Genomic DNA, 19681 nt, shown 5'->3' on the forward strand with positions numbered 1-19681 from the left:
ATAAATAATTAAAATGCACAATGAAACAATTCCAGCAAAGCATCCATAATTAAAATAGACAATGAAACAAGACAGTTAAAAAGCAGAGCAATTAAAACAGTTAAACAAAACAGATCAGGAAGGTCAAGCTCAGGGGAATGCTTGCCTCAGCAGGTTTTGTCTTCACCAGCCAGCAGAAGGGAGCTCCTGATCTTGTAGGTGAGCCCAGAGGGCATTCCACAACCCTGGGGCCAGCAGGGAAAAGCTCTCCTCTGCATCACGGAAAGCTGATAAGCATCAGGCTGTGGCAAAACTAAATAAACTTACAATTTTACAAGGTAGTCCAAGGGCTCTTCTCCCCACCCTGTCCCTTTCCTTTCTAAGCAGCTGCAAAGCTGCAAAGGAAAAGATGAAGAGCAGTCCTTAGGTCAGTTGGACAGAAGAGCACATTCCAGAGCCTTCCATTTTCTGAGCCACACATTGCTACGGGGAGCTTGGGTCCTTCCTGGAGCAAGTCCTCCATGTCCCTCTTAGCCAGAAGTGGCCTTGTAGAGGAGGGGCTGCTACATGGGTGGCAGCAGCAGTCAAAAGGGAAGGGGGGCGAACTGCTCTCCTTCCCCCAAGGGACCAAGTGGGAGCGAGTTGATGATACAAACACTTAAATGGATATATTAATATCGGAGGCTTAAATCCTTTTTGCTAAAATAAGAAAAAGATGACTGGCATATTATTAAGAGCTGTATATAAATTACCACCACAAATTCTCTTAGAATGTACAGCTTGCTTTTTAGCAACTCTTGAATTTATCAAAGCATGTACATCTTAAGCTGTATATCTTAAATATTGTTATATCCCCCTCTAGCCCATGAAACATGAGGTCTTTGCTTGGTTTAGAGGTTGCGCTGGGGAAGAGCAGGCCTCTTGCAACTTTGAACAGCTGTGCAGCATGGAGAAATTCAACAGGCCGAGCCTTTTCTAGTAGGGAAATACAATTATGGCTAACAGCTCATCTGCTGACACTCTCTCTGCCATAATTCTTATTACTTGTGGGTGGCTCCTGACTTTCACGCCCCGGTAAGTCAGTGGCCCTATAGTCTTACTAAAGGAGCCCAGGGCAACATAGAAAAAGCTTCCCCACTTCTCTTATACTTGCCAAAGCAAAGTCGACCAGATGGAGGTAGGAATCTGGCCATGGTGAGATATATTTCATTATTCATTTGCATCTACAGTGGTACCTTGGAAGTCGAACGGAATCTGTTCTGGAAGTCCGTTCGACTTCCAAAACATTCGGAAACCAAAGCGCGGCTTCTGGTTGGCTGCAGGAGCTTCCTGCACTCAGTCAGAAGCTGCAGAAGTCGCGTCGTTCCAAAGAATGTTCGCAAACCGGAACACTCACTTCCGGGCTTGCAGTGTTCGGGAGCCAAAATGTTCAACTCACAAGGCGTCCGGGATCCAGGGTACGAACGTCTACTTATCAATAGGCATATAAATATTTATGCAAATAAGTGAAAGCTTATAATATTGGGGACTTTTAAGTTTGGGGCAGACATGATACAGATTTATAGAATTATTCATGGAAGGGAGAAAGTGGGTCAAGGGAAGAGTTGCTCCTTCTTGCATAATACTTGGCAGGGAGTGTGTGTCATCAAATGAACCTGAGAGGCGGGAGATTCAGGAGAGACCAAAGGAGGCACTTCTTCACACGGGATGGGATGGGACAGCTGGCAATGTGTAGAGGGACATCAGCCAAACTCATAAGGTAATGGGTGGCTACCAGTCACGATGGCCACACTATTGGAGCTCGGGTGCCTCTGAAGGCTAATTGCTGGGCAACCAGAGGGAGCCCATCTTGAACTCAAGTCCAGTTTCCAGCCTTCGCAGGGTGTCTGGATGGGCCACTGTGGGAGACGGGCTGCCGGGCGAGATTAACTTTGGATCTGCTCCAGGAAGGCTTCTCGTAGAGTCCTACTGGGACTGAGTCTAAAGTCCCTGCCAGGAGGGCCAAATCAGAAGGATCTGAAAGCAGCTGCCCTCTTGAGCAAGATCAGCCTGCGACTCTGCCCTGAGAAAGACAGCCGACTCATCCTGCGGTGGTGACGTGTGGCCACCTGACCTCTGCCCTGCAGTGTTTCCTCACCCTTGTTGCTCTGATTGGCAGCCAGCGGGTGAGAGCCCTCGTCCTGATCCTTAGCAACTTCCTCTCGTTTCTGATCCCTCAGACTCACATGCTACTTGGCAGTTTCAACAGAATTTATCTGCTGCCTTGACCTCTCGCCTGCATTCCTGTGTGGCCTTTGCCCTGAATTGCCAGGGCCTCCTCTGAATCAGAGCAGCTCCTTGTTCTCCTCCTCCCCCCCCCCCCCAGCTGGGCCGCTGCTTTGAAATCTGCATTCAACTGGACCCTGTTCCTCAAGTGTGTGTTAAAAGAAAACAGAGCCACCTCAGGGTGCCATCCTTGCGCCACCTCCTTCAATGAAACCATCCATGGACAACCCAGTGTCCTGCTGCTTTTGAACTCCTAGACACAGGACTTGCTGGTGGAGTTGGACTTTTCTTCGGTTCTTGCATTATGTGAGGGGCTAGCAGAGGAGACTTTTGTGAACCCTTTCCTCCCTGGCATTTTCTTGATCTAAATACCTCCGTCTTAGTGCTATTTGCCTAGCTGGCGAAAACACCATATAGAAAGTGAGCATTTTGTCTCTTGCAGAGGGTGGAAAGGGAGAGGAAGAAGCAGAAGGGCTCTTCCTTGGGATGGGAACCCCTGAGGGTAGCAAGGCTCAGGGCTTAGAGATGACTGGTGTCTTACTTTGGTAAGGAATCCCCAGCACTAATGCTGCAAAAAAAGGTGTTCAAGCCTGTTAGATCCGTCAGTGTGCTATGACCTTTAGTTGGGAAATAGTGAGGTACATCCCACTGGCTTCTTTGATAAGGGTGGGGAGGGACTTAGTTGGGCTTTGCTGTGGGGGCTCAGGGAATCGCTTTAAGAGCCAGCGGGGTGTGCGAGGAATTCACTCCCCAGCTTAGCTTGACTCTCCAGCCAGCCTGTGAAAATGTTCCGGCTTTTCAGCAATGCAAAGCGCTGCTGGCCGATGAAACGGACATTGCAAAGGCCCCCTGGGCGAGTCCATTTGCCAGCAATGGTGCAGCAAAACAGGTAAGGAGGCCGGAGGGGGGAGGGGGCAGCCTTGACAGCCTCAGTCTGTGTAAACAGGACATTTCGCACAAGTTTTGAAATATATAAATGATCTGCCTAGAAGGCTTTGACAAAATGATGATGCTCTAAGGAATGCAGGAGTTAACAAAGGGCAGCAGGTTTACATTTTCTCTAGACTCGCCTGCATCCTACTTGAAAATGGAAAACAGGCCATTCTGAAAAGTCCTTTTCCGTACAACAACCACACCAGTTTTTTGTTTTTTTTTTATGTCACACCTTCCAAAACAATTACCACCAGTTCCTTTCCAACTTTTGGGAGAGTATTTGTGGATTTTCATACCTGGAGGCTGCCAGTACAAAGGAACCAATAGCTCAAGGGGTGCCTCATGAAAGCACTCATGAAAATCTTTCTACGTGACAAAAAGAGGAATATTGATTTCTGGCTGCATTTCCCATATTTTAGCTGCACCAATAGCCTGTATCCAGCAAACATTTTCACAGAAGTGTTTTGCAGGCAGAATCCACAAGTAGGAGACAAAGTTTCTACTGCTCCTGCTCAGAGATCCTGACTGCAGAATCCATAGATGGACTTGGGCTTCCTTCACAACATTGTGATCCTGTATTCCTTCCTGCACACAAATCCCTTAAGGGAGAAAACGTTCTGCATCCAAACTGACCTTAGACCAGGCACTGAGTGATGGGGGAAAGTGGATTGACAAAGTGGAGCCACTAGCAGAGGAACTGGAGAACATGTTTGCTTTTTTGTTTGACTGATCATTAAATTTATTATGCCCTCCTTTTCTTTATAAAATAAACTCAAATTAGCTACCAAAAAAGTTCAAAAAATTAATAAAACACATTAAAACCTGGACAAATTTCTTAGATCAGTTTCCTATGATAAAACCAAGAGCAGGATAAACCAATATGGCACAAAAACAGAGGGGTGGATCTTTCAAAAAATGGAGAGTGGGTTTTGTTAAAGGGCAAGAATACAAATCTAGTTTGAAAAAATACATTTGCCCTTTGGACCTGAACTCGAGCTGTGTCCAGAAATGTTGACCTTGCATCAGCTTAATCAAAGACCTTTCAATTAAACATTAACCTCCTGATAAGAGTCAGTGTGCAGGGTGAGATTATAACACAGGAATCTCTTGATCTTAGGGCTAGGATATGGGATGGTAAGGAGGTCCATGAGGAGGCAAAGAACCAAGAATGTTTATCAGACGGCACCCGGGTCCAAGTTGCAGCAGAGGTGACAATGTTAAGGGGCATCACAGCTCAAAGCCATTCCTCAAAGTGGGGGTGGGGCAGAAGGTCACATCTCATTTTTTAAATCTTAAAATATTTCTGGAAAAAACCCCAGTAGTTTATAAAGTAAAAAAAATTGCACAATGCACTCGTCACAGAAAGAAGAATGAAAGCCAGTGTGGTGCAGTGGTTAGACCGTTGGACTAGGGCCTGGGAGATCAGGGTTCAAATCCCAACCACTGGGTGACCTTAGGCCAGTCACTCTCAACCCGTCACCTCACAAGGTGGTTGTGCTAATAAAATGGGCGGGGGAAGAACCATCCGCATCACCTTGAGCTCCTTGGAGGAAAAGTGGGATGTACGTAATAAAAACAAGAGCAGCAGCAGCAACAAAGCAGGAAATAATACAGAAGCAAAAGACAGAGATGCTGCTTCTCAGAACTTCTCAAAGGTTTTTACCTGCCTTTGGAAAGACAGAGAATCCTACAAGAGCCTTTCTCAGAAGAACGGTACAATAAAACATAAAAATAGAAATGCTGGAAGTTTTGAAGAATGATTAACACATTTAACCAAAATGTTTTGAGCTGGTGTCTAAATTTCACAGCAGAAAGAGTTCCAGGGCTGGGAGAAGGCCTTCTGATACGTCACCTAGGAGCAGGATGTTAGAGGCTCTCCCTAGCATTGGTTTTCAGAGGGTGTGGCAGGAGAGGAGGCCAAGGGGGACCAGAAGATTGAAGAACAATCCATTTTGGGAATGATCCACATTCTTACGTAGCTGCATTGTTTGATGCTTTCTGGCTGCCCCAGGATCATGTGATAAAATAGTTGTGTTCTGTGTTATAAATCAAGCACTGCTAGGAGTTGTTTCTTTTTGTTTTCCAGTGCTTTTCTTTCTTATCAATTAAAAAAAATGGTGTGGCATGAGCAAATTTTTATTCTGAAAGTGTGGCCCAGAGAAAAAAGTTTGAGAAGCACTGCTCACCAGGATGCAATTGTAAGCAGAGCTGGGGAGGGAGCTCAGTCGGAAGGAGACGCTCTGTTTGGGGCCCAGGGCTTCAATCCGACCCCCTGGCCAAGTATCCCTTTTGAACCTCTGCGGAGAGGTCAGTGCAGCTGCTTTGTTCTGAGGAAAGCAATGCCATGGGGAAATCTGCTTGGTTACATGCATCTTGTCTGAGCAGCCAGAGATCCTCTTCCTTTGTAGACTGTAAGGAAACTCTTCTCTCTGCTTGCCTTGCAGTTTCTCCAAAGGCTCTGTGCACCACCAGGCAAATCCCTCCTCCTCCTCCGCCTCCTGGCCCAATGATGTGGGCATCCTTGCTCTGGAGGTGTACTTCCCTTCCCAGTATGTGGATCAGGTTGAGCTGGAGAAGTATGATGGGGTGGAGGCTGGAAAATACACCGTGGGCCTGGGGCAGAAGCAGATGGGCTTCTGTGCGGCCCACGAGGACATCAACTCCTTGTGCCTGACAGTCGTGCAGCGTCTGGTAGAGCGAAGCCGCCTGCCCTGGGAGTCCATCGGCCGACTAGAGGTTGGCACAGAGACCATCATTGACAAATCCAAAGCTGTCAAGACAGTTCTGATGCAGCTCTTTGAAGATTCAGGAAACACAGATGTTGAAGGCATCGACACCACCAATGCCTGCTATGGAGGAACAGCCTCCCTCTTCAACGCAGCTGACTGGATTGAGTCCAGCTCCTGGGATGGTAAGTGATGGTGGTCTCAGTGGCACCCCCTCAGACCCCCACCTGGAAGGTGTCCTCTCCAAAAACAAGCATCCAGGCACGTCCACAGGGCCGACTTGGCCCAGTCATACATCCTTCCATGCCTGCCTACACCCCATCTCTAAGGCACAGCCGGTCTCAGAATAACAGGTGGTGTAACTTGAAGCCTCGGGGCCACAAACACTTGCCAGGAGACAGTTTGGAAATGTTTAGGAGGCTGGACTGTGTGGGAATCACCCTCAAATTTCCCTCCTTTGGAATTTTCAGAAGTTGCTGTGAGTAAAACATTTTGTGACGTTTCTTGGCTCCACTCAGCAAATGATACTTCCTATTCCTGGAGCTTTTTGTAGAGAAGGCATGCTGCTTAAGTGACTCTCCCAGGCAGGTTTTGTCCCATTTTTTGCTATAGGGTAGCATTTTGCAGTTTTATACTTCTGCCATCAGGAGACATTGGAGCTGCCCATTCTCCTCACGTTAAAGAAAGCTTGTGGCGGTTCACTTTTGTGCTCCTGGAGGAGAAGGAATTTGGTGGGTGCCATGTAGACTCTATAGATTCTCTTGAGGCACCACAGTTCCCAGAGTCTCTCTGAGGGACACAAGGAGCAAAGCGGACCAGGGGAGAGCTAGCCGGGGGGGGGGGGGGGAGAAAGAGCTAGAGAAACACCTGTTACAGCCGGGATGGGGGGCTTCCAGCCCATCAGGCTAATTGGTCCACCATTTGGCCTGCAAGGCTATTTTGGCCAAGCCACGCCCACCCTACACCTGATGACAGGTATGCCCTCCCATCAGGTGGCCCACCTGCTAGATCCTCATCCCTGTATTATGGGAGTAAAGAGGTTAAAACTGCTCCCTGTCTAAAAAAAAATTATTTGCTAGACAAACCTCAAGGAGACACAAGGCCATTGTTTCTAGCAGTACAGAAGAATCTAGTTGCTAAGTTCTGCCACAAGCATACGGGAAAGGAACAAAGGAAGAAGTTCTTGCCTCTGAATGCCAACTGTGCAGAGATGCAGCCCTTCTCCTCCTTATTGCAGAGTCTTCCCAGAGACAGCTGAGTGAGAGTTGCAGATTGTTCAAGCCGAGTGGTTCGTTCTCACGTATGAGTCATAGGTCTTCTAACAAAAATACGTCTCCTGACCAGAGATTTGGAAGGAAAACCATTTAAAGAGAGATAGAGAGCCGAGAGAGCCAGGCAATTATCTGTATAAATTTTGCAAGCATTTAGTAGGATTATTATTATGGTTTCTGCAAAGAGAAGTCCTGCCTTTCAGGTTGTAAGGAAAGAATTATACTTTGAGAGTGTGTGTATCTACAATAAGTTAGCTTAATCATAGTTACAATGGACCAAATTTTCTCAGTCCTTGCAGAGTACTCAGTCCCTGGAGTACTGTGTCCAGTTCTGGGCACCACAGTTCAAGAAGGACACTGACAAACTAGAACGTGTCCAGAGGAGGGCAACCAAAATGGTCAAAGGCCTGGAAACGATGCCTTATGAGGAACGGCTAAGGGAGCTGGGCATGTTTAGCCTGGAGAAGAGGAGGTTAAGGGGTGATATGATAGCCATGTTCAAATATATAAAAGGATGTCACATAGAGGAGGGAGAAAGGTTGCTTTCTGCTGCTCCAGAGAAGCGGACACGGAGCAATGGATCCAAACTACAAGAAAGAAGATTCCACCTAAACATTAGGAAGAACTTCCTGACAGTAAGAGCTGTTCGACAGTGGAATTTGCTGCCAAGGAGTGTGGTGGAGTCTCCTTCTTTGGAGGTCTTTAAGCAGAGGCTTGACAACCATATGTCAGGAGATATGGGAGGAGATGTGTCCTTGCGCTCCCATGCTCAGCTTTTGACGAAGTTCCTCCTGAAAGGTTTCTGAGTAAACTTAGAGGAAATGGAACAGGTCCCTTTATGGACTGATAACTGATTTAATGCAGCAGAGTTGGGAAATGTTAACACAATAGAGATCCCTAGACAGGATGTGAACTGATAGGGACCATGGTGAGAAGCTCAGTTTTCCATAGCGATGGAAAAGACCAGTTTTAGGGATTTTATTAGAAAATAAAGCAGCCACTGCTGTAAACCTATGATCAAAGGAGGCTCCTTTGTTGGGTCAAGTGGGGCAGACCCCCACCCAAGAAAGACCTCCAAGGCCATAGTCTGGTCTCCCTTTCTTAGTCATACATTTCACTGATTGAGGCTCTTCCTGCATGATTCTGCCCATCTGCTGGTCCATTGACTGGCAGAAGGTGCAGGAAGGCAAAAGTGAAGACACAAGGCATCGTGAACATGTGGAACGGGCTGCCATCTGTGCCTTCAGCCCTCTTTACTGTGCATTTATGATCATGTGTTTATTAAAATTTATATACCGCTTGGTAGTAAAAGCAAACCAACCTCAAAGTAGTTTACAAAAAGGAAACAGCAATGTTCTCATATTGTTTATGCTTGAGGTGGTCTTGGGGCGGTTATACGCAATCCTATTCCTGATACTGTTTGCGCCTGCAAAATATTTGTTGGGTGGTCTTCCTGCTTTGTCTCCAACTGGTACAAGTCCCATAATGTCATGATGAAGCCCTCAAACTTCTCATGCCACAAATGTTCTAGGCTTTGTTTGTTTCTTTTGTCTGTCCTTTGTTGCTCTGTTGTGCTAGAGTGCCCCCTCCAGGTGGCAATGAGGCAGCAATGTTTTGGGAAGCATCCCAGAGCGACAAATAAAGCAGAACGATGGGTGGTCCAGTATAAATCCACCACAAATTCACTGTCATCGCTGACATGTTGTTGGAGACCCTGGGAGGGAGAGGGCTGCTCTTGTGCTCTAGTTCTGCTCCCTGGTTTCCCACAGGCATTGGGGCGGCCCCTGTGAGAAGAGGAGGCTGGGCAAGGTGGCCAGAGGCGGATCTAGGGGGATGCAACCAGCTTGGTCCCACTGGGCATGGAACCTCAGCTTTGCTGGGGATGCTGCAACTATGGTTTAGAGGAATAGAGCATGAGAGGCAGGCACTGAAGTTTAGGAGACCCCAACGTGCGCCACTGCAGCAGGTTGTTCTTATGTTCAGAGGTGCCTCTGAATGCCAGATTCTGGGGACAAGCAAGAGGGGAAGTCCATTGTCTTTGTGCTCCACTCAGAAGATCCTTGGAAGCCTCTGGCTGTTGGGAAGACAGCTGTGCTTTCCTCAAGTCCAGAATAATTCTTTTCTGGGGGTTGTTCCATGCCTAACAGGCCTAAGGAGAGAGATGGTGGGTCACCATTTCATCATTGCTACTTGCAAAACTCTTATACCTAGAAACCTGTGTGTTTTTGGCTTAGCAGAAAACAAGAATACCTGTTTTGCTGTGCATTTTATTGGAAAAATAGTTAAAGCATTTTGGGAGAGTATCAGTAGGTTAATAAGGACTGAAGGCTCTCCTTTTTCATATCGTACCTTTGCTTTGTGGTATCAGGCATGGTCTCTGCCAGCCATTTATTTTTTCAGTCCTCAGGGCCAAACTAGATGTGTGAGATCTTTACATGGGATTGCCTATGAACAGTGTGTGTGTGCTTGTTATTTCGGTTGTAAGGTGCTGCCATTCTTTTGCTTCTTTTTGAGTACTTCTCTTCACTCACTATTGTCATAGTTATACTGTAAGCTGGTGGGGGGAGGGATTTGTCTTTCCCCCCTGCTCTGACTGTGTGAAGTGCCAGACAGACAGACAGACAGACAGACAGACAGAGATTCAGAAGTAGCTGTTACTATATTGCAGCTCACACCTGCAAGTGAAACACTGATACGTTTTTATGATGACGCAGACCAGGAAGAGCTTTTCCTGCCTTCCTCGTCCTCAGCCCTGACACTTTGGTGATGCTCTTCCCATGCCAGGACGCTATGCCTTGGTGGTTTGTGGCGATATTGCTGTTTATGCCACCGGGAATGCGCGGCCAACGGGTGGTGCTGGAGCCATAGCCATGCTGGTTGGACCAGATGCTCCCCTGGCCTTAGAGAGAGGTGAGTATCCAAACGCGGCCATGTCTAAAAAGCTTGCTTTGCATAGCGAGGGATTTTATCCATAAACCGACCAGCCATCCATTAGATTTTTCTGCATTGGCTGAAGTGGGTGCACAGGTGAAACCATGGTCACAGGTGAAACCATGCCATTAAAATAAAAATAAAGAGGGAGGACGGGATTGGGGGGGAGCATGCAACATCCCCCCTCCTGCTGCAAGAGGGCAGACTGGGTGGCTGACACATTCACACTGCCTGTGTCCCAACAGGCCCACTGGACGTGGGCATAGCCAGAGGGGTGCAAGGGGGGCAGCTGCCGCCCCAACCAAGAAAATAAATAAAAATGCTTAACTAACTGACCAATTGCATCACAGATAACTGGGTTCTTCCCCCCTAACATAAAGCCTGCCCCCCTCGAAGAAAATTCTGACTACATCCATGCAGCACAGAACAAGTGGGACATGACGTCCGATCTGCGGATTTGCTTGAGTGCAAATGTAGAGAGAACCAGGGCAGTCAAAGATGGACTTCTGCCAGGCTTCATAAGCCCCTCTATGCAAACAGATTAAGCCTGCATGAATGAGTCCATTGTGATGTGCTGGGCTGGAGATTCATGGAGCTCTTGCTGGTGGGAAAGCAGCACGTCTCTGCCAAAATAGTCAAATGCATCCTCTCTCACACAGTTTTCAGGAATTCATATGGAAAGCTGCAAATGCGGGGGGGGGGGGGGCTGCTCCTCCTTTTCTGCACCCAGAGGGGCAGGCAAGCTTTTCAGGGAGGAGAATAGGCCCTTATGCCTAGTAGCTCTTAGAGTAGCTGCCAGAGATTCGGAGCTCCCTGAGTTAAAAAAGAAAAGAGAGGGAGAGAGCTAGCCAGGTTCTTTTATTTTGGACATAGGCATCAGTGTCTGGGCAACACTAGTCTTGGCTCAGGGTGGAATTTTGCTTTAGCATCTTTGCACTCCCCCAGTAGATTCTCTCTCTCCTTTTGCATCTTTGCTCCTAGACAAGGTGATGCCACTGAAATGGAACCTGGGAGAAATAAGCATAGCTTGGAAGCATAAACCAAGCGTGTCAAGCAGAAAATGCACCAGTCAGACTAAGAAAAAGTTATTAGGGGTATCTGTGGGTTTTACCTCAAGTGCAATGGTTAATAACTGGAGGATTATTCCCTTTGTTGCCATTGCTAAGACTGGGATGTCATAGAATAGTTGAGTTGGAAGGCACACCCAAGAATCATCTAGTCCAACCCCCTGCAATGCAGGAATCTCACCATGTGGTCTCCCATCCAGTCTGGAGCCATGCCGGACCCTGCTTATCTTTCAAATGTGCTAGCAGAATTATTGCTGCACCACGCAAGCTCACCTGTGACTTTTTCCTGCCAAGGTCTTCGTGGGACCCACATGGAACATGTCTATGACTTCTATAAGCCAGACTTGGCTTCAGAGTATCCTGTGGTGGATGGGCAGCTCTCCATCCAGTGCTACTTTCGAGCCTTGGATCGGTGCTATGCCACATATCGCAAGAAGATCGAGAGCCAGTGGCAGAAAGGTCAGTGTGGCTGGGAGAACGGTCAGCCGTGCCTTCCTTCCTGGCTGTGGGCACACCAGAGCATGAATGTGCACATGGACCACGCCAATCTCAATTGCCCATGCGTGCTTCTTCGCACGTTCATTTGCACCCAACTGCTTTTGGTTGAACCTTGTCCAGAAGGGCTTTGCTGGCTGGGGAGGAGCTGCTCTACTTAGGTGGGAGGGGGCCAGGCGGCAAGGAGGTCGGTGTGCCTCAAATGCACTGGTAAAGCCCTCACGCTGGTCCTGCCAGGGTGCTTGCACCATGCCAACCTCCCAGCCTCCCTCTCAGTGAGCCAGCAGCCAGGATGCTGAGGGAGAAACCCCACCCCACCTGGGGGGGGGGCTTTTGGCTCCGTCTTTCCTATCTACACAAGTGGGAAGCTCTGTTCACATTGAGGTTGGGTGTCCCCCACCCTCCCTGAGCTCCAGAAACCTAAGGTCCATTGTGAGTTTTCCAATACACATGAACATGCACAAAAGAGTGGATTGGGGGGAGAGCTGTGTGTCACACCCAGTGCTCCCCCACAGCCACTGAGGAGTACTTTGCCCACAGAAGTAGGGGGTGAGGGAAAAGGTGGTTGTGGCCCCCAGGAAAACATCCCCTCCCTTTAAAAAAAACAACCCCAAAGCAAAAGGTCCCCAGAACATCCAGAAATGCTTCTTTACCTCCACAGTTGGGTAATTTGCAATTTGATTACGGTGATAATTTATTAAATGTGTATTCTGCCCTTCATCCAAAGATGAATAATCTCAGGGTGGTTAACATAACCCCACCACCACCACCAATTTTATGTTGGATTACCTACCCCCCACCACCACATTATCCGCAGATCAGGAGAATCCTAACTGAAGTTGGGGGTGGGAGTGTGTGGGTTGGCACTGGGAGGTTCATGTGAACACTATGAAAAGCAGGCACCTGTGCTAGCTATTTTTTGGGGGGTAACATCTTGCATGCTAGGGCTGAGCAGGTGGTGTGTCTCCACTGCACGTCTCGTTTCCTGGGTGCAGTTGCGGGGGGGGGGGGCTCCATCTCTCTGATGCTTTCTTCTACCCCTGAGGCAGCTGGGATCTCCAAGCAGTGCACCCTCGAAGACTTCCAGTTCATGATCTTCCACACACCTTTCTGCAAGCTGGTGCAGAAGTCTCTGGCGCGGGTGTTGCTGAACGACTTCCTGGCCTCCCGCAACCCTGATGTCGAGGGTGGGGTCTACAAGGGGCTGAAGGACTTCAGGTCAGTGGAGTGTAGCTTCCTTTATTAGTGGCTTTGTATGGGACGCGGGTGGCGCTGTGGTCTAAACCACAGAGCCTAGGACTTGCCGATCAAAAGGTCGGCGGTTCGAATCCCCGCAATGGGGTGAGCTCCCGTTGCTCAGTCCCTGCTCCTGCCAACCTAGCAGTTCGAAAGCACGTCAAAGTGCAAGTAGATAAATAGGTAGGAAGGTAAATGACATTTCCGTGCACTGCTCTGGTTTGCCAGAAGCGGCTTAGTCATTCTGGCCACATGACCCAGAAAAACTGTGTCAGCTCCCTTGGCCAGTAAAGCAAGATGAGCGCCGCAACCCCAGATTCGTTCGCGACTGGACGTAACTGTCAGGGGTCCTTTACCTTTACCTTTTTTAAAGACATCACCCAAGAACTGGAGAAGATAGTGGGACGGGGGCAAGCTTGTTCTTAGAAGTTCTTCAGGACAGGGATGGGCAGAATATGGATCTAGATCTAGATCAGGGGTGTCAAACTCAAATTCATTGGGGGCCGCATCAGCAGTTTGGTCACCTCAAAGGGCCGGTCTAAGCAGGCATATATTGCGTTGCAACAGTTCGATCCTATGTAGATTTTAGGGAACCTAATTGTATATAGGATTGGGCAGATATTAGCTCCTCTGGAGCAATGCGGTCGTCCCACCAATAAAACAAAATGGGTATTAGAAAATGGAGAGCTGTGGACGGGCACTCATTTGGCAACCACATAAAAGGGATATTTCCCTGCTCCTCCTGGAAGATCTCCGCAGAGGAAATTCAACAGGTACTGTCTTTTTCCCTCCCTGTAGCCACACCGGCAGATTTTCTGCTCGGCACATAGAAAACCTACCAGAGAAATGTTGGCAGGCATTGTAACAATTAAAAGTTAGCAAGGTAGGCTCCGCCCCCCACACACACCTCCAGGAAGGAAAACCCTTTTGCCTGGTTAATGCAGTTATTAAAGGTGCAATCCTCATTATTTTAAATGAAGCGGGCACACTTGGGAGGCAGCCCATTGAACTCAATAGGACTCCCTGATTTCACACGCACGGAGAGAAACCAATGTTACCCATTATATACATTTGCAAGTGGCAATGACTAAAGTAAATAAATATTTCCTTCCCCCTGGAATTCCTTAAATATTTGTAGCTTTGTCTCCATTGTGCACAGCAGCGTATATTATTATATTAGAGTAATTGGAGGGGGAAGGGGAGAAAAACAAGCAAGCTGCTCATCGATGTTACTTCTTACTATGCTGCTGCTGCTGCACAGGCGCTCTTAGCCAAAGCAGGTTTTGAACTCAACTTCCCAGGGATCTTGGCGCGCCTTTCATTCGGTTGCTTAGCAACCGACGTACACCTGCCATGGAGCCGAAGGGGGAGCAGGAGGCGAAAGAAGCAAAAGGTACCCCCATTCCCGCCCCTCTCCATTTCCCGCCTTCAGCCATTGCCCAGACTTGCCACCACGGGGTTCCCCTCGAAACTACCCCTTGCTCTCAGTAACGCTGGCAACACTCCACTAGTATGGCACACTTTAAAGCACCGCTAGAGGGCAGACATTCTCTGGCTTGTAGGCTGCCGCGCATGTGCTGAAGAGGCGGCTTTCTTGTGTCAAAAAAAAAAAAAAAGAAGCGAGAATAAAAGGTGAAGGCTGGCGGCCGGCGGCGGCTACACGGGCCACATGACGAGGTCTGGCGGGCCGGATTCGGCCCGCGGGCCTTGTGTTTGACACCTGTGATCTAGATCCTTGCATGATCTACAGTGGACTAGCTCCAATGTAAAAATGAAAGCCCCTCTTCCCATTAAAATGATTAGGCTTTCTTATCTGAAGTAACTCAGATGTACAGGACTTGCGTATGCAGGTTGTCCTAGGATCCAGCTCATGCCGCATGGTAGATCAACGGCTCTGTCCTCTGAGAGAGGGTGTGGTGTCTGGATCTGGTCTCCCCTGCCCCTCCTCCCTCCGTCTTTTGCACCTGCCTCTGGCTGGCTGACCTTGCACTTCCAGGAAAACAAAGGAGAGCTTGAAAGTCATCTGCTCACACCTGCCTTGGGACTTAGACGGGGCTGGCATTCTTTTCTTTTAGAGATGATAACCCTTAGCTCTCATCCCTGACTTGAAATTCACCTGAAGTTCCTTTATCTCCATTAGCTTGTATTCACCCATTGTCAAACTCACCTGCCGGCTGCTGAGGCAGAGTCTTGTCTTTTGCTGATCTTCCCATGCGAAGCCACCCATTGGCCAGCAGCAAAGCCTTCAGAGCACCTATCACATCCTCAACTTCCTTCATATTTGCCAATAGAAAAAAATTATATTCTTTGGGAAAGCTTATTTATCTGTTTTATTTGTTTAGATATTTATAAATTACTTTTCTCAAAGATTGAAAACGGATCAAAAGGCAAAACCCAGTATTAATAATTAATCCTGTAAAACCAGCAATTAACCTGAGCAACTGAAAGTCAAGTGATTTTTAAAAAATGCTTTATGTCTTTTATGCAGTGGGGTCTTTCTGAGCAAAGTACTTTGAGACTGATCGGGAGGGGGCGGGGAGCAAGAAAGGCTTCCGCCTCCAGCAAGGCTAGGAGGACAACTCCAGAAAATGTTTATTTCTCTGCCAGCTTTGAATTTAACTGAACTTGCCACCTCTACCTCTATGGAGAAAGTTTTAGGCTCTTTTAAAATGTTAATTTATTAAAATGTGCTTATGGAAATTAAGCCAAGCAGAGAAAGCTCAGTGCACCCCATGCCTCTGTGTATGAGAGCACATTCCCTGGCCTCACTCCCCCCCCCCCCGAGAAAAGGGTATTCCACAGTTGGGGCCGGGACTGACTGCCCTCCTTCCCTTTTAGTAACGTGAAGTTGGAAGAAACCTACTCCAGCAAGGAGGTGGACAGAGCTTTCCAGAAGGCCAGCCAGGAGCTGTTCCGCCAGAAGACGCAGCCCTCTCTCTTCCTCTCTGCTCGCAATGGAAACATGTACACTCCCTCCGTGTATGGCTGCCTCGCGTCTCTCCTGGCCCAGTAAGTCTCCCCTGCTCTTCCCAATAATGGATTCTTCCCACTCCAAATCCAGGGCAGCTGGAGAGGACACAGAAATGGCAAAAATAGTCGTGTTTCATAGGGTTTGGTCAGAAAGCAAGGGCTGCATTTAAAGACTCTTTGGGAGCTGTATTTCACGCCTTGTAAAGTACAATTCCCAGGATTCTTGGTATGGGTGAAGCCATGATTCTCTGATGATTAAAAATCCTCTTAGCCAAGGTGATTAATTCTGCTAAATAAGGGCTGAAGTTGTGGTCCCCACTCCCTTGCAGCCCTACTTTTATATTCACATACCCATGAAAACATTTCCTGTTTCTGCTCATTATATTTTGGGGGTTTTGCTTAGTACCGCATTTGTTGGTTTTAACCTGTGGCAGTTGCTAGCTGCCTTTTGAGCTTTCAAGCAGAAGGTGGCATTTTAAAACTTTAAGCCTGGGGTGGCTCATCGGCAGCTGGATCTGGCCTCCCAGCCTCTCTCCAGCTCCTGGGCTGCTTTTGGCCTGGCAGGGAGAGGAGACTGTGGCTGTGTAGAAATCTCTGACCGTAGCGCCAAGGAGCAATGGATGTTGCTGACCCCCTGCCACCCACTGGACATCTTGTCCGTCTGCTGTACACTGCAACACAACCTGTTTCCGTCACGTCCTCTGTCACACTACCCCTGCCATTCCCCGCAAACCAGGATGAGCCAGGAAGCTTGCCTCAAGGCAGCCTGTTTATTTGAACATTCATCCTGATTCGTTTGCAGGGTTATACAATGTTGCACTTCCCTGTGCATTTTCTCATCACTTGCCTTATCACAAATAGGCCAGTTTGGGTGTGGGTGGGTGTGGAATGGGCTTGTTGTGGAAGAACACAAAATCAGCTTGAATTGTGGCAGCTGAATTTGCAAGTATGTGATTGCACCTCACCCCAAAACTGCAACCATCTGGAAAAGTCTTTGCAAGGTAATGATTTCTGCAGGGGCGTCAATGTTTGCCCTTGCCTGGTGTGATTTCTGGGGAAGAAAGGAAACTTTCCCTTTCTTTTCCTTTCTGACATTTCTGGTCTCAATCCCGGCAGGTTCTCTGCCCAGCAGCTGGCTGGCTCTAGAATTGGGGTCTTCTCCTATGGCTCAGGACTGGCAGCCAGCATGTTCTCCCTGAAGGTGACCCAGAATTCTGCTCCAGGTGAGTCCCTTCTTGATGCAGAGCTCCCTTTCCTCTTCTCAAACTTTTTGAACTCCTAGAGGATCCTGAGTTTGTGCTGCCTGCAAAAGTTACTTGCGCTCTACATTGCTGGAGCACTGGAGGAATGAAAATGCTGGTGCCCAGTGCTCCTTTGAACCCTGGAGAAGGGAAAGTATAAAAGGAACCAGGACCCCAGAACAGTCTCGTGTCTGCATTGGTGGGTCCTGCTGGGGCCCTGGGGTTTGCCCAATGGTGCCCAGTGCTGACGCTGCATGGGGCCAATCCTCTTACACCCAGAAGCTCTTCTTGCAGCCCCCCAAATGCACATTTCACAGTTTTTTGGCTCATTTCAGCACAGTAACTAACCAGGCCAGTTAATTCATCGTTTGCCCCAAAATCATTGCCTTGTTGGGGAAATGTTGCTGCACCCATGACATCTGGGGTTGCTGGGGTCCCTGGAAGCAGCAGGATTTCTCGTGGGAAACTGTGTGCCCTCTCTCTTCCAGGCTCCCCTCTGGAAAAACTGGTATCCAGTCTTTCAGATCTGGAGACTCGGTTGGACTCCCGGAAATGTGTTCCCCCAGAGAAGTTTTCTGAGATCATGAAACTCAGAGAGGACACTCATCACTTGGGTGAGCATGTGAGCAGCTTTAGCTGTGCACCTGGGTGCAATGAGCTCTACCTTAGGACCTGGAAAGACATTGTCACAAGGTAAACTGGCTTTGGCAGGAAAGATCTGAAGGGAGAAAGCTAAACTCCAGTTGCTTGCTTAGTAATGTCTCCTGCAAAAACCACTTGAGCTCTGCATTTCTGGTGAGAGCGTTTTCAATGATGTTCATTAAGTTACGTTTCTTTATGGGGAGTGGGAAATAGAAAATCAGGTTCAGCTCTTGGAAATGCAGTTAGAAAAGCAGCCCCAAGGCACCCTCTGGAGCAAAAGGACTTTCTTCTTTCTGTGGAGTTTCTAAAGGCACTTCAACACAGCACACAGATTTGCCATTGCTCTGGGGAATAAATGGGTCTCTCTCTAGGAGGCTTGAAAGGGAGTAATAGTTTTCTAAAGTAGCCTTCCCCAACATCTTATCTCCTGAAGACCTAAGCCACCTCCGATCACCAAGTGCACACGGTGGAAGGAAGAGCCAGTGTTCACAGCCTGTCTTGTGGGTCTTGACACCCCCCCCCCATCATATTGTCCTGGTCCCTCCCTCTGCCTTTCTACCCCACTTTCTTGCTTTGTCTTTCTGCAGTGGGCCACACCCCACACGGGTCCAAGGATGACCTCTTCCCAGGAACCTGGTACATAGAGCAAGTGGATGACAAGAACCGCAGGAAGTATGTCCGGAGACCAGTCTAGGGGAGAGCAGAACGGCCAGGAGCAGGGATTTTCCTGGTAAGCCAAAATCCTGGGCTCTAAAAGCAGTCCCTGAAGGGAAGCCGCTTGATGTGGGCTGAGTTGTCATGTGGGGAAGTCCAGAGAAGGCAGCTCAGCTTTTGGCGAGGGAAGCAAATGCCCTTCTGGCCGCAGAGTCTTTCCTTCAGATTAGCCTTCTCCAGCCCATCTCCACCTAGGACTTCTCTCAGGGCTGAGAAAGCACAGGCAGAAATATCAAGAAGCAGCTTGGCCAGCTCTTGCTCAAATTGTTTGGCACTTCCGCTTTTATAGTCCTGCTCTCTCCCTGACACAAAGCAGCTTCCATGAACCAGCAGACTCACGGAAACTGAACAATATGGTTGTTTGAGAAAAAGAGAAAGGGAAAGGAAGTTTCAAAATGGTTTCTGGCAGAAGTGGGAGGGAAATGTTGCAGCACAAGAAAGGCTAAGAGGTTTTCCCGAAACCTTTCACCATTTCCCAGAGCCCCGTTTTGAGCTGAAAATGTGTTATTTACGGCTTTATGTCAACATGCTTCATGAGATGAAGAGGGGCCTGGTGGTCTCAGGCTCCATGCACCTTCTTGGTCTCTTCTGTGACTCAGAATACCACACTGGGCATAGCTAATGTCTTCCAAGGCAAGTAGCCAAAGTAGGTGGCAGGTACTTTATGACCTGGTTGTCCCTAGTGGACCTGAAAGGGGACTGCAGCAGCCCCCCTTTCCCATCTGGAAGAGCCAGCTAGTTTGACCAGACCTCCCTTCTCTTTGCCCCTACAGTCTCAGCCTTACGGAAGGAGGCCAGGCGAATGGTTCCACCATCCGAAAGAAAAGCAAGTCGACTTATGCCTGCACTTCTCAAGATGACTGCTCTGGCGGGGGGGGCGCGGGGGGCAGCGTCCCTCTTGCACAGCACTGTGTCCTCTCCATGCTTGCTAAGGGAGAAGGGCCTCCCCTCTTCCTCTGCTCCTTCCCCCCCCCCCCCCACTTCCTGCTCCGCCTTCACTGCTGAGCTCCGGGTTCCCTTTGCTTGGAGGCATCTGCTTCTCCCTGTTGGCACTTTTTTGGACAATAGGCCTTGTTAGTGTAAGAAAGATTTGTTGAAGTATATAAAATATTTTAACACAGAAGGCGAGGAATATTTTTATTTGGGAAAGGGGCTGGTTTTTGTGACTTCCATCAAAAGAGATCCTGGCACATGCAGACATCTTACATCTA

At 48.4% G+C, this 19681-nt stretch overlaps 2 protein-coding genes across 2 annotated transcripts in view; one reads left to right on the forward strand and one right to left on the reverse strand.

Moving 5' to 3' along the window:
- Nucleotides 1-1169, reverse strand: part of TNFSF4 (TNF superfamily member 4) — a 35553-nt gene extending 34384 nt beyond the window's left edge. Inside the window, exon 1 of the mRNA XM_083446560.1 lies at nt 307-1169. The gene's annotated coding sequence lies outside the window, so the exon portion shown is untranslated. The remainder of the gene's footprint in view (nt 1-306) is intronic.
- Nucleotides 1170-2911: 1742 nt separating this feature from the next.
- Nucleotides 2912-19593, forward strand: HMGCS2 (3-hydroxy-3-methylglutaryl-CoA synthase 2). Its single transcript, XM_083446534.1, has 10 exons — nt 2912-3133; nt 5622-6088; nt 9959-10084; nt 11467-11631; nt 12717-12885; nt 15742-15912; nt 16990-17096; nt 17603-17728; nt 18344-18486; nt 19244-19593. Exons 1-9 carry the CDS (start codon nt 3030-3032, stop codon nt 18448-18450), a joined length of 1542 nt encoding a protein of 513 aa, XP_083302660.1. The 5' UTR covers nt 2912-3029; the 3' UTR covers nt 18451-18486; nt 19244-19593.
- The last annotated feature ends 88 nt before the right edge of the window (nt 19594-19681 follow it).

This window comes from Podarcis tiliguerta (assembly GCF_965153285.1).
Source record: "Podarcis tiliguerta genome assembly, chromosome: 6".
Classification (NCBI taxonomy): Eukaryota; Metazoa; Chordata; class Lepidosauria; order Squamata; family Lacertidae; genus Podarcis; species Podarcis tiliguerta.

Coding starts and splice junctions, on each gene's coding strand:
- HMGCS2 (XM_083446534.1), top strand. CDS start 3,030: ATGTTCCGGCTTTTCAGCAATGCAAAGCGCTGCTGGCCGATGAAACGG. Junction 3,134..5,621: donor GCAATGGTGCAGCAAAACAG/GTAAGGAGGCCG, acceptor CTTGCCTTGCAG/TTTCTCCAAAGGCTCTGTGC. Junction 10,085..11,466: donor TCCCCTGGCCTTAGAGAGAG/GTGAGTATCCAA, acceptor TTTCCTGCCAAG/GTCTTCGTGGGACCCACATG.